The sequence below is a fragment of the Lepisosteus platostomus genome, chromosome 2 (assembly GCF_059453375.1).
Source record: "Lepisosteus platostomus isolate fLepPlt1 chromosome 2, fLepPlt1.hap1, whole genome shotgun sequence".
Taxonomy (NCBI): domain Eukaryota; kingdom Metazoa; phylum Chordata; class Actinopteri; order Semionotiformes; family Lepisosteidae; genus Lepisosteus; species Lepisosteus platostomus.
Window position 1 is genome coordinate 32,116,023 of NC_142612.1, and position 15,508 is coordinate 32,131,530.

Consider the following 15,508-nt stretch of genomic DNA (forward strand, 5'->3'; position numbering starts at 1 on the left):
TACAATTAAGCTCACCCATAAAAAAGCAAGACCCTTTTAACCTTGGACAGTGAAGGCTAAAACAGGACCAAATACATTTATTCAAAATACTCAGTCAATGACCAAGTCAGCCTAGAGGAGTTCTTCAGAATGAAAAGTGAATTACGGTCCAGTGGACACACATCAAAACAGTATTTAAATCTGTGACCTGGAGGCATTTATTTATTCAAAGGCTTGTGGGACTATAGAGCAAGCTATCCAGCTATGTTTTGAAGTCCAAACCTTGGAATTTTTCAAGAAAAGGCTGGATGAGATCAGCGTTGAAAAAATAAATCAATTTTCTTACCGGAGTCCATTTAGCACAGTATAATTTTAGTTTAGAATGTCAAATTAAGTTTAAAAAGCTTTCAGTTTGGTGAACAGTGAAGAAACTATATTGAAAGTTTTGTTGAACTGATAAAAAAATGGGGCTTATTTCATATAAATGCATTTTTCCATTTTAATGGCAATGGAAATGTTGCTACAGAGTAAAAGGAAAAAAGAAGAATCTTTAATATAACGTAGCATTTACAAACCCATAATTTGACCTTTCCTTTCTATTGAGTACAACTATGAATCTATAACATGGTCTTTGTTGATCTTTGGTGATGGTAGACAGTGTTTTATAGGTTACAAATTTAGCAGTAGGAATCACCTACAATAGTAAAGAGGATCCGCTATGTATCTGTTGAATTAATCATGAGCGCAGGCAGATCAGTCCTTAAACTGAAGCAAGTTTTATTTGTGTATTCATTTGGTGCATCAGACAAAACATGTATGTGCAAATCTAATTTTTGACATCCCATAAGTAAATCAAACTTGAGAGAACCCTTGAGTATGGTATTCTGTGAATTCAGATGACTGATCTTGATGAAGGGTACTTTTGGGGGAAAGCTTAGGGGGATGCAGATCAGACGCCTTTGCAGCCGAAGATCCTTAAGTCCTAAGATTTTCTCTCTAGGATGGTGTTTGCCTTCGCGCACAGTGGTCTACCACTTTGTTTGGCCGATCATATCGAGAGGAGGCAGCTTATCCTATTGTCTAAAAGTCAGCACCTTCAGATTTGTAAAAATATTTTTTTACATCACATCAGCCAAACCGCTCAGTAAATCAGAAAAAATGTGACTCCAACGCAAAGTGCTAATTGTGCCAGCCAAACCTGAATACTCATGGTTTCTCAGCAGACAAGACTTCTTTCACGTGAATGGAAGCTGCCAATGTAGACAATCTGTATTTATTCAGTTTAGGACGAGGCCAGGAACTGCAGTCTTCACCACTCTCGGCAGATGCATCAGCTGGTGGATCCTCTCTAGTGCAGTAATCTGGCATGGCTGCACTCGTCGGTTTGGCAGCGATCAGTAGGAGGTCATTTGTTGGTGTTTTGTTTCATGGTGATCCTCCCTGGTTTCCTTTTGACTGGGTAACGCAGTGGCCTCACAGCAAGAATCAAACCCAGACCCCCTTGAAGCTGTCTGGCATCAGCATGCTCTTCCCAGGTCTGGGGGAAACTGGAGGATCCAAAGATTGCACACTGTGCAAAAGCATGCAAGTTCCTTAGGGCTTCATTTGCTGGTGTGGATGAAAAAACCCTTGTGCTACAGAGGTCTTAAACATTAAGAAAGGTAGGAGTTACATTGCAGCTGTTTATGTTGCTTTATTCTCTTGTTGGACAAGTAAAAAGTCTGTGGAGTCTTTTCTGGCATGTACATAGGAGGAGTGGCAAGTTGTAGAAGAGCACAGAGGCTAAGGTGCTAGAGTGAGTTGTTTCAGTACTGTGCGTATGGATTCACATGGCCTCCTGAAACCCACTGAAATGTCATGTGAAATAAGACCACAGGGGCTGTTGGGAACACAGTTACTGCTAAAGGCCATGTCCCAGTTCATCAGCATTTGTTATTTTCCTGAATAGGTTTAAAGTCTTTTCCATGTGATTCTTTCCTTAATCTTTGCAGCCTTTTAAAGGGTTGTGTTGCATTTTAGAGCTGATCAATGTCACCTTCCTTCTGTTATTGTAACACAGGAAAATACCCATTAGCACTGGAATTATCTGTCTTTGGAACAGTCCTGGTAAATTTGCTCTGCTATCCAGTAAAGGGCAATCTGAAATGCTTGGTTTAAAATGGTTTTACTGAGGTTAAATTACTGCCGTACCTCTATATACCTCCATCTGCACTGACCACATTTGAACTCTTATGAACTCCATGAATGCTACCCTCTCCTCTTGTTGATGTTTTCCCTCCCTATATGATCCTTTTAGAAAAATGTTTCCCACACTGGGTTTGACTGTGGGACACCTGTTCCTTGCAGGATTGCAACTTGTTTTTTTATAGCTGTCTCAGAACTGAAAATGTAATGATGCTATGTGGCAGCATTAAAGTATATTCCACTCAAGGCTTTTGAATAAGGTGTTCTCAGCTGTTACACTGTGTGTCAGTTGGGAAAATTTGTAATGCATGTGTATAGACATGCATGCACATATTTAATCCACTAAGAGGATTGTTTAATTCAAATTACAAGGATTTTCGGATTTGGTATTGTAACGCAAAATCGTAACATTTGAGATTCTTAATAGGAGCTAAAGCTTTGTATGAAGGCAGATTTTGTCTAGACAGCTAATTATTGCTATTTTTTTCTAAGCCATACAGCTGGCATTTGTATCTTCAAAGGGTAGTTAATACTTGAAGACTTACATAATTTATAGACTGCGCGGTAATTCATTTGAAGTTCGCATGCTAGACTCAGTAAGCGTCATATTTAGATACAAATGTTTAAGGAATTATCTGATACTTTCAAAATAAACAATTTTTCGAATTTGACTAATGTTTGCCATCTTTTTTTATAGATTTAGCCAAAAATGTCCATATAATACTTTTTTAATTTGAGATCAGTGCCATTTCTTTCTTTCTTGAAGGGTTTTTGATATTTTGATTTTTGGTGTCGATGCTCTTGACTGCCTACTCTGCATGTTTGAGAACGACTCTCAAGTAGCCCTTTCATTTTCATGGTCTCTACACGAAAAAACCTGATAGACAGGCCAAGACTGCGGAATGCGTCTGTTTTCATTTCAAATGCTGTTTTTTGGGTAAGCTAGAAAGATCTTGCGCTGCTGCGAATAACTCTTATCCTCAGGAGTTTCATTTTGACTCGAGAGTTTCTGCCTTGTGTTTGATGTCAAATTTAATGTTTCACAGTTCTCGTGAGCGACTGTGCTCTGCTGAAAGGCAAAAATGGTTGCCACTGACTCTTCTGTTCAATTCAGTGGAGTACAGTAGTGTTCTGTCACAGTAGAAAGTACGAAAATCGAGGTAATTGGAAAGTGAAGATATTTAAAGTCAAGTTCATTTGCACACAACAGTATGTACACAGTACACTGTATGTAATTATTCTCTATTTCTTACATTTGAATTTTAATTGTGTTGGTTTTTGAAACTGGCTTGTCCTTATTGTTCCTCTTCGAAGATTGATAACTCACTGTTGATTTGTCTGTTATGTTCAAGTATTTGTGGCCGTTTAAATGTATGGCAGTGTAACATTTTTCTCCTCTGAGTGTCTGCATCAGGCCTTGCATTTTCCACAAGGCTGTTACATATAACATTTCTGTCTGGGTTTGCTCCATTGCCTTGCTGCTTGTATGGCATGTGTTTTGTGTGGCAGGACTTTGGAGGTGTGAAGCAGTTAGTTAGGAGCCTGGATATATGACCTCAAGAAACAACTGTGGGTGGAAGATGCCACTGGGCGGTTGCAGGTTCAAATCATAAGTGGGGTGTGTTACTGTGGTGTCCTGAGCCAAGGTATGGCACTCGTGCCGATTCCAGTCTATGGACTGCACCGGTGCCTCGTTGTATCAAATAAATCATTTTGGACTAAGGTGTTGACCACATCATAAAAATGATAATGATGATATTAAATTAGGTTATTATCTGCCAGCCTGTTCTTTGAGACTTGGGTTCACCCAGCTCTGTTAACTTGTCCTTCACAAGAAGTCTCAAATCTTTGTCTCCTCTGCTGTGGCTCTTGTTACCTTCTGACATTTGTCCCAGCTGATGCCTCACAACTCCAACGGGATGTTAGAGATTTTAGGAAAGAAGAAGGGTGCAGGATAGCTTCAGTGAAGATTTGAAGTTTCAAATGCTTCTGATGCTTACAGCCTTCAGATGAGCCATGTAGCGTAACTTGGATAGAAACAGACTGCTGGATCTGATGGTTGCTAATAACAGTGTTTTGTCTTGAATATTGCCAAATATCTAACTTGTTATTTCTGTCTTTGTCATAGGGCGATTAAAGCATTTCAGGAGGTGCTTTACATCGACCCCAGCTTTTCCCGGGCCAAGGAAATTCATTTACGACTTGGGCTGATGTTCAAAGTTAACACAGACTACGAGTCAAGTCTAAAGGTAGGGATCTGGGTGTCTTCCTTGGCAGTTGCACAGCTGAAACCGCACAGCTGCATTCCTGGTTGTCCTGCTGTCTGGCTAAAGCTGGTTTGTCACTATTGCACCAGGGGAATTGCACAACAGTCTAAATGGACATCAGACTTGTAGGCAGAATTCCCAAAATGAGTCTCCAGTGTGTGTTTCGGCTTGTTTAAAAACCATATGCTTAAACTCTCTTTACTCAGGGTATGTAATTGATTTTTTGCCTCCATCATGATGTGAAGCATAATTTCAATTTTCTCGTTAAGCCAGGCTTGAGCCAAAGTAAACAGATGGTCCCCAAATCCGTACAGCAAATAAGATGCAAACTTCCATGTCAGAAATCTCTAAAGGACAAGGAAATAATTTTTATTTTTTTAATATGCTTTGGAAGAATTGTGCTTTACTCTTTTTTTCAAATAATACAGGAAGGAAAGGTTTCCGTGTCCATGTGTTTTAAGATATGCATGAGTCCTAATATGCTTACATTTTAATCAATACACTATTTTTGTTTTAAAATCAGTTATTATTTTTTTCTTTAACCCATTCTCAGCTCCATAACCATTGTGAAGCTTGAATTTGTGTTAAAGAATTGTCTAAAGAGGATGACATATAGACCTTAACAATCCTCATGAGCTGATAACAGTTTTGGATGTATATTTGGATTTTGGACAAAAAAGATATACTCAAGTGAAGATACTGTTGTGCATATCTTTGGCCTCAGACTAGCGCAGTCTAGCCAAGGACTCTGTGGAGAGCAGAGAGTGAGGGACTGTAGCTGGAACTGGTCATTCCAAACTAGGAAGGAAAAATAACCAGATAACTGTTCAGTCCTGGTCCTGGAGGGCTGGTGTCTGTGGGTGTTCATTCCAGCTCAAGTCTAAAAACTCACTTAGGGCACTTTTTTATTTTAAACTTTTGTAACATTTGTAACATAACTGAAGCTATTCAAGCGTTGACACGTGTGTGTTCTGTAATTTCCCTTGTATGTATGTATACATGATAAAGATCAGGTCCAAACACACCTGATGGTCTTTGCTTTTGTTTCAGCCATTTTGTTGAAGCCTTGGAGAAATAAGCAGGTTGATTTCTGTTTTCTGCTCAAAAGTCAGAGATCTCGGGATCCTTTTGAAGCGCAACAGTTAAATGGCGATTTGTGATATTTTCAGAAACTGAAAAAAAGAGCTTAGATATTGGGTCAGTTAAGGCTTCTGTTATAGCCCTGAGAGCTCAGCTGGAATGAAAACCAGTATGCTATTCCACTATTGCAATATAGATATAGTCTCCCTTACGTTGGGTGCAAAGAAATGTGGGCTCAGGGGAAGGTTTTGAAGGGTTGAATACAATATAATCCTCATGATGTAGATCAGTCTTTTCTGATGTTCCAGCTGCCAAATGCACATTGTTTCTGTAAGAAGGCACACCTGGGAGCACTCAAGTAGTTTAAGTTCCTTTTTGCATAGTTTTCCATTGGGCTATTGTTAACATAGCACTGGGGCTCACTTGGTGAAAGTGCAGTGTGTGCATCAGTGTGTCCAGGGTCTCGATGCTGGGGTGTCCAGTTGTGGTCCTACAAGGCCAGTGTGCCTGTAGGCTGTTCTTTTAAAGGAGAAGCAGCTGGAGAGCTGGGAGAAGCTGATAAGTCAGTCCAGTTCAACCAGTAACCAGCTGGTTTAGCTCAGAAATGAGTAGGAATGAAAACCTGCAGATACATCGGCTCTCAAGAGCCAGGATTGGATGGCCCTGTCTAGTGTCACGCAACCCTAACTGTTTGATAATACGTGAAGTGAGGATATTTGTATACTGGGAGAGACTCACCTGTTCAGGGATGCAAAGATCTTAGGGAATCTATGGATTACAGTGAATATCAGTATTGTTTGATCCGAGGTTTGCCCGGGTAATCATTCTGAATGTTGGACTGCACTGTATACAGGTAGCTCAAGTACAAGGTCAGTATTTGTATGGTTTTTCAGCTAGTAGGTTCTGGCTGAACATTCCTTTCCAAATGTTTCCTTTGTACAAAGCAAATTAATTACCATACACACGGCATGATTGTTGGAAGAGTATTAATTGTGGATTTGGAGCTCTTACAAAAGTTTTTCTTCTCATCACAACATTGGATGGAATGTTGGAATGTTGGATGGAATAGGTGGGTAGTGATTTGTCGATCTTCACAATAATTATCTTAGAAGCTGTATCACCATAGCCAACTCACTTCGCATGTCCTCTCCCTCCTATTGTGGTCAGGCCTCGGGAAATTGACCATCAATACAGAGCTCTTCGGCAGAAAAGGTTGCACAGCAATTTGTGACACTGCTTCTTGAACACACCCCTGGCTTAATATGTGGGACTCGGAACAACGGTACAATACTGTTAATGCCTATCAGGTCAGCTTTCAAAACTGGCTTGTATTATTTACTTTGCATGGCCTTGTGGATTCTTGCCACCGTGAAAGTGATATCATGCACGCAGAGCTACCATCTGGCTGGATGAGCTAAATATGGTTACAAAAGAAACGGAGGCTGGAGTTGTTACAACTTTGCTTTCTTCTCTGCATTCTCCTGGAAGACCACGAGATCAATGATGAGCGGTACTGTGGCAATCCTGCAAAATAATAGTCTGACAGTAATAATAACAGCCTTTCTTTCACAAAATCAATGGTCAAAACCAACTTCTCAATTTTGCGTATGACCTGGAGGCTCATTTATAAAGCACAACAATTTAGTAGAGTTATTTAAGTGATGTACCTTTCTCTTATGTGGTAGAGTATTATCTGGGCCCTCAGCTTTTTGATTACAAATCCAGAACACTAATTACTTCATGTTTTTGTTCCCCAAACAAATTTATTTAAATTTAAATAGCTAGCAAAGCCATTACCCCCACCCTAACTTTGGTACCCCCTAAAATCTTCCTACTAGAAGTCTCCAGAAGCTAGATCACGTGAAACTGGTTTGCATGCATTTTAATAAAGACCTGTCCGCCAACGAGGAACAAGGCAGTAATATCAGTAATTTTCGATTGTTACAGTTGCCAAATAGAGCTCTAACCCGAATTTGCAAAGGATTTATAAAAATATAAATGTTCATGTTGAAAACTCCAGTCTGCTGCTTTGGTGATCAGAAGTGATTGGTAGTGTGCTTACAGGTCATCTTTCAATAAAGCAGATCTTCATTGCAGCTGGGGTGTGGGGGAAAAAAGCTGAGGCTTCTGTGCAGTTTATAGAAAAACTGTGTTCCCTGAGCTTTCACATGCAGAAATCTGCATTTCAAATGGTGTGCTCTTTTGCTGTGGAGTTTACCCGAGATACTCTTAAAGTAGACTTTAATTTGTTCTGCAGACAATAGGGATTGGGGGCTATGAATTTTGCATTGTACCCAGCAATGTTCCCTCTAATTTTTTTTCCTGCTGAACGGATGACTTAATCTGAGCGACGTAAAAGAAGCTTTAGTGCAGGATACACAGGGCTTCAAACAGTCCCATGTGAGAACTTGGTGATCGACTTGAAAAGACCAAAGACAAGGCACAAGGGGCATAATGACGTATTCCTGTTGCTCATTTTGTGAAAGTTTGCAGTAGTTTGCCAGCTAAACTAAAGGATATATAGTTTTAATAAACATTTTGAAGTACTACTCATTGAGCAGACCGATAATTTGTTAAAAAAATATTTTACGACTCCCATGAAGGCCTACACATTATCTAAATTTTGTATTGTTTGCTGTTCAGGAATGTCATTAATTATGCGTGAGCCACACCCCCCGAATGATAAAACTTTTATGAAGTTCTTGAAGTTTCCATTTACAATGTGCAAATGTTTATTTTCTGATATCATTTTGATGTTTGTTCAACAGTTGATGTGAATTGCAATAAACTGCTTACTTACGTACTTTGTATTGTGCATGCTCATGCAAACAGTTTTACTATGGACCGTTTTTATTCAGAACATTGCAACTATAATGCAAATCATGCATTGCATATCTTTAACTTAGAAAGTTCACTAATCACTATAGAAACTTAAAGTCAAGATGTCACTGAAAATTCTAGAAGTTTTCACTTCTATCCTACCAACTGAAGTTTTAAAACTTGTGCTGTACACAACCACATTGATCAGTTATCATTTCTGGCATCTGTCTTTCTTCAATGACAACCATCGTGTGAACACCTCGTCGAGATGAATATTCTGTCTGTTTTTTTTTTGGTACGATTTAATTCTCATGAGCATGTCTAACTTTGAGACTTTGTTTTTATAATGTTCATCAGACTGAATCCAAGTTCGCAATCTGCACTTGATGCAAGAAAGGTGGCGGTTCAATACAGCTCAAATATACAATTGTCTCAACACTGCCTCACAATGACGCTACACATTATAAACAGGAACTGCCGAAAGCATAATATAGTGCGCTAACTTATCTTAAAGACCGTGAATAAGTAAGACTAGAGCCACAACCGTAGATACGCGTGAAGGTCAACGTTAATAGAAAAATGCCAACATTCACAATCGCAGTCACATTTTTTCCCGTGCCATAAAATTCCTGTTTGCCGCACTGCAGTTTAAAAAGCGCAGCTTAGAGGGAACAGTGGTACCCAGTCTTTCATGACTAGGAGAAGAGGCCAACGTCCTATATATCATCCAGGTGTTTAATCTACACAACTCCTGTAACTACATACTTGCTGACGGGCACTGTCCAAATGCTGGGATCTGCCTTGCAGTGGTTCAGCTTTCGAGTGCTCAGCACGTCGCCTCTGAGAGTACACAAGTGCGTAGGAGGCAGCCTGTTTCGCGAGTGCCCCCAGTTTGTGCCTGCACCTTCAGGAGGCAACATACAATTGCAAGAGTTACTTCATCTCGGCGCAGGGGAAGACGTGGTGGACTACCTCCAGGATTTTATATAGTCTTCCACACAGTGGCAGACAGCAGTGGCGTGCATGTCGGTGAGCCCCGGCCTAGTTAAATAATTCTTCACACTTATCTAGCACTTGTCTGAACACTCCACTCAAAGCGCTTTACAGGTAATGGAGACTCCCCTCCACCACCCAGTGTGTAGCCTTCACCTGAGTGATGCGATGGCAGCCATGGTGCGCCTGTATTCTCACCACACATCAGCTAATAGTGGGGGCGAGAGCAGAGTGATGAAGCCAGTTCATAGATGGGGATTATTAGGAGACCATGATTGGTAAAGGCCAATGGGAAACTTGACCAGGATGCTGGGATAACACCTCTACTCTTTGCAAGAAATGCCCTGGGATTTTTAATGATCGCAAAGAGTCAGGACCTCGATTTAACATCCCATCCGAAGGACGGCACCTTTTTACAGTATAGTGTCCCCGTCACTATACTGGGGCATTAGGACTCGCACAGTCCACAGGGTGAGCTCTCACTACTGGCCCCACTAACACCTCTTCTAGCAGCAACCTTAGTTTTTCCCAGAAGGTTTCCCATCCAGGTACAGGCCAGGCTCACACCTGCTGAGCTTCAGTAGGCTGCCAGTTGTGAGCTGCAGGTGCCAAGAGCCAAGGTGCTGTAGGCGACTGGGGTCAGGAGGAATGTGACTTCAGGAGTCTGACACCGGCATCATCCACGCCTGACTATATGTGACTGTCTGCAGCAGTGTCTTAAAGACACCTGATCCTATTGCATCTTCTCCAACTCACTCAATCTCCTCTCCCTGTCCCCCCTGCTCCTGAAAGATAAAGCAGCACATGTCGATCGGAAGGGCAGCTACCAGGGGAGCTGCACTACCGCTGTGTTTTATGCAGTGTGCAGATATTTTTCCGTTACATTCAGCAATCGCCGACATAAGTCTGAACTCGTACGAGCTGTCCAGTTGTGTGGTCTGCATCAGCCCGGCCTGGTGCTTCTTGCTGTGGAAGTGTCCCAGAAGCTGCCTGCACTGGGACTGGGTCCGAAGCGCAGCCCTGCTCCTCCAGAGGAGGAGGAGATCTGTGCTGTGCTGCGCAGGAGGACCCTGGGGAGCGTGGTAATCAGTTGATCCAGCTGCACGTGCGGCACGTCCTCCTCCTGCCCCCTGTAACAAGCCCGGCGAATGGAGCGCTGGCTGCCTGCCAGCTCTTTGATTGCGCATGGCTCTCCGTGTCCTAGTTATCTGAACAAAGACAGTTCTGAGAAACAGGCGCACACCGTACCGCTCGGGAAAGTATGCAGGAGCCAGGCTTGGTTTTAGTTTTTTTTTCTCCTAAATAAAATGGGCCCCATTTATTTTTGTGTCTTGGAGTCAAGCCTCTTGCTCGCCTTCTGGTAAGTTTTTGTACCGGGGGGGGGGGGGGGGGAGAAAATGAAAGGTGAAGGTGTCAGGTGGATTGATGTACACAGAGCAGTCTGGCTGGGTGCAGACCGTGTGCATGGTAGTAAAGTAGTTGAATGTTTTACAGCAGGTAATAGAGGGATCTCGGAATGTCTAGTTTTCTTCTGTGGTGGAAAATGTTTCTTATAAACTCCAGTCTTCAACTGTCAGCACATATCCGAGAAGCTGTCGTTTTATTTCTTCTGCTCATGTTTCCCATTCGGCCAGAGGGTAACCATCTACAAAGCGAGATGGCCGAGTTCTTCAAACCAGAGATTTAAGTCGGAGAGGATGTCTCTCAAGAGCGGAGTTTGTTGTCCTCCTGTGTATAGTGCAGCACAATTGAAATTCTGTAAGGTGGTGGTGCTGTTTTTCATGTGAGACTGGTATTGCTTGATTTTTCGTGCTTGAGCTCTCTCTCTCTTTCTCCCTCTCTCATTTTCATGCAGTAGAAGTGCTAGGAACTGCTCTTATGCAGGAATGGAGTCCGTGTTGAATAGACTGTCTGCCTGCAGGTATTGTATGTCATCTGTGAACTGCAGCAGTCTCCTGATTAGCAATCGCTGAAAAGCAGAAGCCGAAAATCCTCCTGCAATATCTGACTAGCAGACGGGCGATAATCAAGCTGATGTAGGATGCAGTGTTGTACGGGGAAACCTATTTACATCTGGTAATGTGATATCTTGCTTATTTTTTTGAGGTGGCCTATTAAACTAACCTCACACCTTTGTAGCTGTGAAATTTCACTGCAGTAAAAGGTTTGATATGGAGAGATTCAGTCCTGTGGCTGACACTGTTTTGCAGTTTCTCATTTTTGTTTTCATCTGAGCACTGATCTGGATATGCCTCGATTTTAGGTTGTCTTGCCCTTTAAATGTGCTAATTTAAAAAGGTGCATTTTCTGCTAAGATGAATGGCTGACCTCCTTCAGTGTAGAGTTTTCTTCTAATTATAGCTGCATTAGAGATTATTTCAGGTTGTGGTTGTAATGAGATTATGCAGTAGAAGATTGTGAGCTGCACATTTAACGGTTTCCTATTTCTTTAAGTGACATTGCTTGTGAATTCTTATTTGACTTAGTTCATTATCACCTCAGCTGTATTTATGAAATGAACTTACTGCTGCTGTTGCTTTTTCCTGGAGAAAAAAAGTAAGCTTTTTTGAGAACAGGTGTCTACAGCTTGATGTTGAACACCAGGTGATCGAAGGCAGAATGGTAGACTGAGAGGTTGGGACTGGGTTTTCTGGGTTCAGTTTTTTTCTTCGTGAGGCTATTATTGAAATTTCATTTGGATAGCTATTATTGTAAAGTCAAATATTGTACATGTAAAACCATTATAAATGGAGATCCATTTTTTGAAATCTTTGTTTCAGCTATGCAATATAATACATGCAGCCATCTTTTCCTATTGGCGTTGATCTGGTTGACTATACACAGATCTAATTTCCAGATTTTGTGAATAAACATTTATTGCAGTTACACAGTCATTTAAATTGGGGGGGGAGTGCATTCTGCCGTTCAATGATTGAGCTTTTGAAGAGAGCTATGAAAATCAGGAAAAACTTTATCATTGCCTTCCAGTAGGATTTTGCTTAACTCATGATCAGAACTGTGACCTTGTTAAATAACGGGCATATAAGGATTTTCTCTCTGTTGCAGTGGCTGTTATAAAAGACTGCAGTGACATTGCATGATAGGAAAGTACTGTAAATCTTTAATGGGGTACTTAATGCATGATATGAAATAATACAGGGAAAAATCAATTTTCTCGTTTCAAGAAGGAAAAATGGTCGGGTACAAAAAAGGTTCTCGGGGCACAATCCTGTACGCTGGTCTATTAGCCCTCTGTGTCTGGTTTCTTCTGTGTACAGACCGGGAGCAGACCAGCGGATCTTCAGCTGGCTGAGTGCAGATAGTGCTGACGTGGCCCTAGTGGCCTGCATACAGACTCATTGGAAATGTGGCCTGTTGACCTTAGCGAAGATACTTGAGGTTTCAACTGAGGGTAAAGTTCAGCTATGAACCCTGCGACTTGTGGTTTATTTACAGTTCACCAAGGAAGGTTAGACACTGAAGCAGCATGGCTCCTGAAGTGATGGGATCTCCTTTTAGGTCAAGATCTCAAAGTCACGACTTGGCTAGTATCCAGCGACTGTAGTCATTTGGAGAGCGAGCCAGATTAAGCTGAACGCGCCACAGCGCCCTGCAGAGTCTGCCTTGCTGATATGCATTGCCTGTGGCCTGCACTCTGCAGAGGCTCCCTTTATGTGTGAACGCTGGATCTATCCTCTACTGAGCTGTAGGACCGGTGGGGTTCGGAGTGTGAAAAAGAAGTCTGACCTGACCGTACAAGGTTCAGAAGAGTGGTCATGTTATCAGTCTTTCCGTGCAGGACCAGGGGGCATACTGCTGGTCTAGGTGCAACTTTCTGTTTTTTGAAACAAAAATGACCTTTAAAAAATTAAATTCACATTGCTATCCTGGGTTTACAGTAGCATCTTTCCTCACTCCACTCCAGGACCAGACCTGCAGGTCAGACCAAGCTGAATGTCCTCGACTTTTCTTTTTTTTCCTGCGTGGAACAAAGCCTTAGTCTTATTCACAGCAGCAGTGTGTGTTAAGCTACAGTACAATTCCATTTAGTTTCTGTGCCTGTGAGGAGCACAACAAATCTCTGTTTTTCAATATTAAATTGATTTAGAATAATGTGAGCTAAGTACCTTTTGTCTTACCTTTAAAGGTCATTACACCACTTATAAGCACCTTTCACTTGGAGCAAATGTCTTTTCATGGTTGAGCATCTTTTTCTTTAAAACAAAAAAAAAACTTAAGGCTCTGCGACATACTTTAGGCTATGGTATCATGTTAGATGGTTCTGTTGTATTCCTGATGGAGTGGTTTCTGTGAGGTGCGCCTAGATGAAATGGTCTTGGATAGCCGAAATGTGTAGGTGCATATTTCGGGCCAAATATCCAGTGAGCTGTATCAAGTCAGTCTGAAGGAAGTATGCCTCCACTTCCATAAGCGGCAGTGTGATCCAGCCAAATTATAATGGGACACAGCACTGTGTGGTCACCCTGTACTGTAACACAAGATCAGTAGGGAGGCTCCTTGTCTCTTCTTTCACCTCTAAGAAAACAATCAGCGTTGCTCATCTCCTGTAGCTTCCTGGAAGCATCTTGAAGACCTCTTGAAAACACTGGCTGTGGACCCATCTCAAATCAGATTTCGGAAATAGGCGAAGCTGTTCGACCGTCTTGGTCACCCAATACCTTTTTATCTTCATTCTCCAAAAAAACACCGGTGGAGACAGACTTGTCTAAGTCTCCTGTCGAGTTCAAATCATGGCCTGTGTCAGTTCCATGTTTCCACGCGCCTTCTCTCAGGGCTCTATGTAGTTAGATTCATTTCCTTCTCTGACATCTTGCACTCTGTAACGGCCACTCTTGAAAAAGAGCTATCCCAAAGTGTTTTCTTTACCGGAATACTTGATGTCTTTACCTTAATTATGATGCACTTCAACCTAAACAAATGTATTTGCATATGAAATATATTTTCCATTAAACTTTCTTATACCTATTTATTGCTGGGTTCATATGAAAGCTGTTGTTTTGTGAAGGAAGGAAATATGCTTGAATCAAATTTTCATTTATTCATTTTCCAGTGGGTGTTTTGTGGGGGTAGACAGCTTTCATGTGAGTTGTTGCTAACAGGTTGTTTCCCTTTTTTAAAGCAGACTGTACCATCAAGCTGATTCTCGATTGCATCACCATTTTTAATCCCATGTAATTGTGGAATATTTTGCTTTTTTACAGCACTTTCAGCTGGCTTTGATTGACTCAAATCCCTGCACTTTGTCCAAAGCTGAAAGTAAGTTCCATGAAAAAAAAAAACTATCAAACCAATTACTTTACCATAGGTGGACTGGAATGAACCAATACAACCTTTTTGACACTAAATAATTTAAAAAAAAGCACTAGTTTTTTTGATAGAGCCCAAAAAATGTATGCAGAGTGATTTATTTGGAAGGAGCTTGTCATTTCCTTGTATAGCTTTGTAACATTTGCCTGAGAGACTGGTTGCCATGGAAACGCCAGAACCCAATCTAGTCAAGTGTTTATGAACTGGCTTTTCAAACCAAACACAGTACTTAAAAAGTAAACATGGATTTTGTATTTGGTGTTACGTCCAAAAAAATAGAACTCTGCTTTAAAAAAATTGCTGATTTAAGTAAAGTAAATTTATTTGTTAATATTGTTGATTGTAACTTTAAGAACAATTGATAAAATGTTTGAAAAAAAATTCTAATTGTAAATTCAGACCAGAGGCTATGTTTCTTTAGTCTCTCTAATCACTTATACTTCACTTTTGTGAGGGACTTAAGACCGCAAGTTTAAAGCTTTGTAACCAGCCCAGATAGGTCAAATGGCATTGCCTCTGTATAATTTTCAATTAACAATTAAGGAAAGCTAGCTGTTTAATAAGGTTTGTGTGTTCTTTGTGTACATATTTAGTAGATTAATAACAGAAATGGAACTGAAAAGAGGATTACTAAAGTGTCTTTCTTCCTTTCACAGTTCAGTTTCACATTGCTCATTTATATGAAATCCAGGTAAGTTTTCCATCGGTCATCTTGAATGTGGTAAGATGAAGTGCAAAATCTACCTGTATCTAAAAACTTTGTGAAAATGTTAACTCCATGTTGAGCAAAGTAAAACAATCTAGTTCTTTTGTTAGTCTAGTCAATCTAGTCCTTATGTCATATGTTAGCTTCCATA

General features: G+C 41.0%; 1 protein-coding gene across 5 annotated transcripts in view; it reads left to right on the top strand.

Moving 5' to 3' along the window:
• kdm6a (lysine (K)-specific demethylase 6A) overlaps positions 1-15,508 on the top strand; it is a 104,213-nt gene that overhangs the window by 58,373 nt on the left and 30,332 nt on the right. For all 5 annotated transcript variants that reach the window (XM_088605543.1, XM_088605560.1, XM_088605551.1 and 2 more), the window contains 3 exons: positions 4,292-4,412; positions 14,546-14,600; positions 15,308-15,342. In XM_088605543.1, coding sequence (XP_088461669.1) covers positions 4,292-4,412; positions 14,546-14,600; positions 15,308-15,342 — 211 coding nt within the window. The remainder of the gene's footprint in view (positions 1-4,291; positions 4,413-14,545; positions 14,601-15,307; positions 15,343-15,508) is intronic.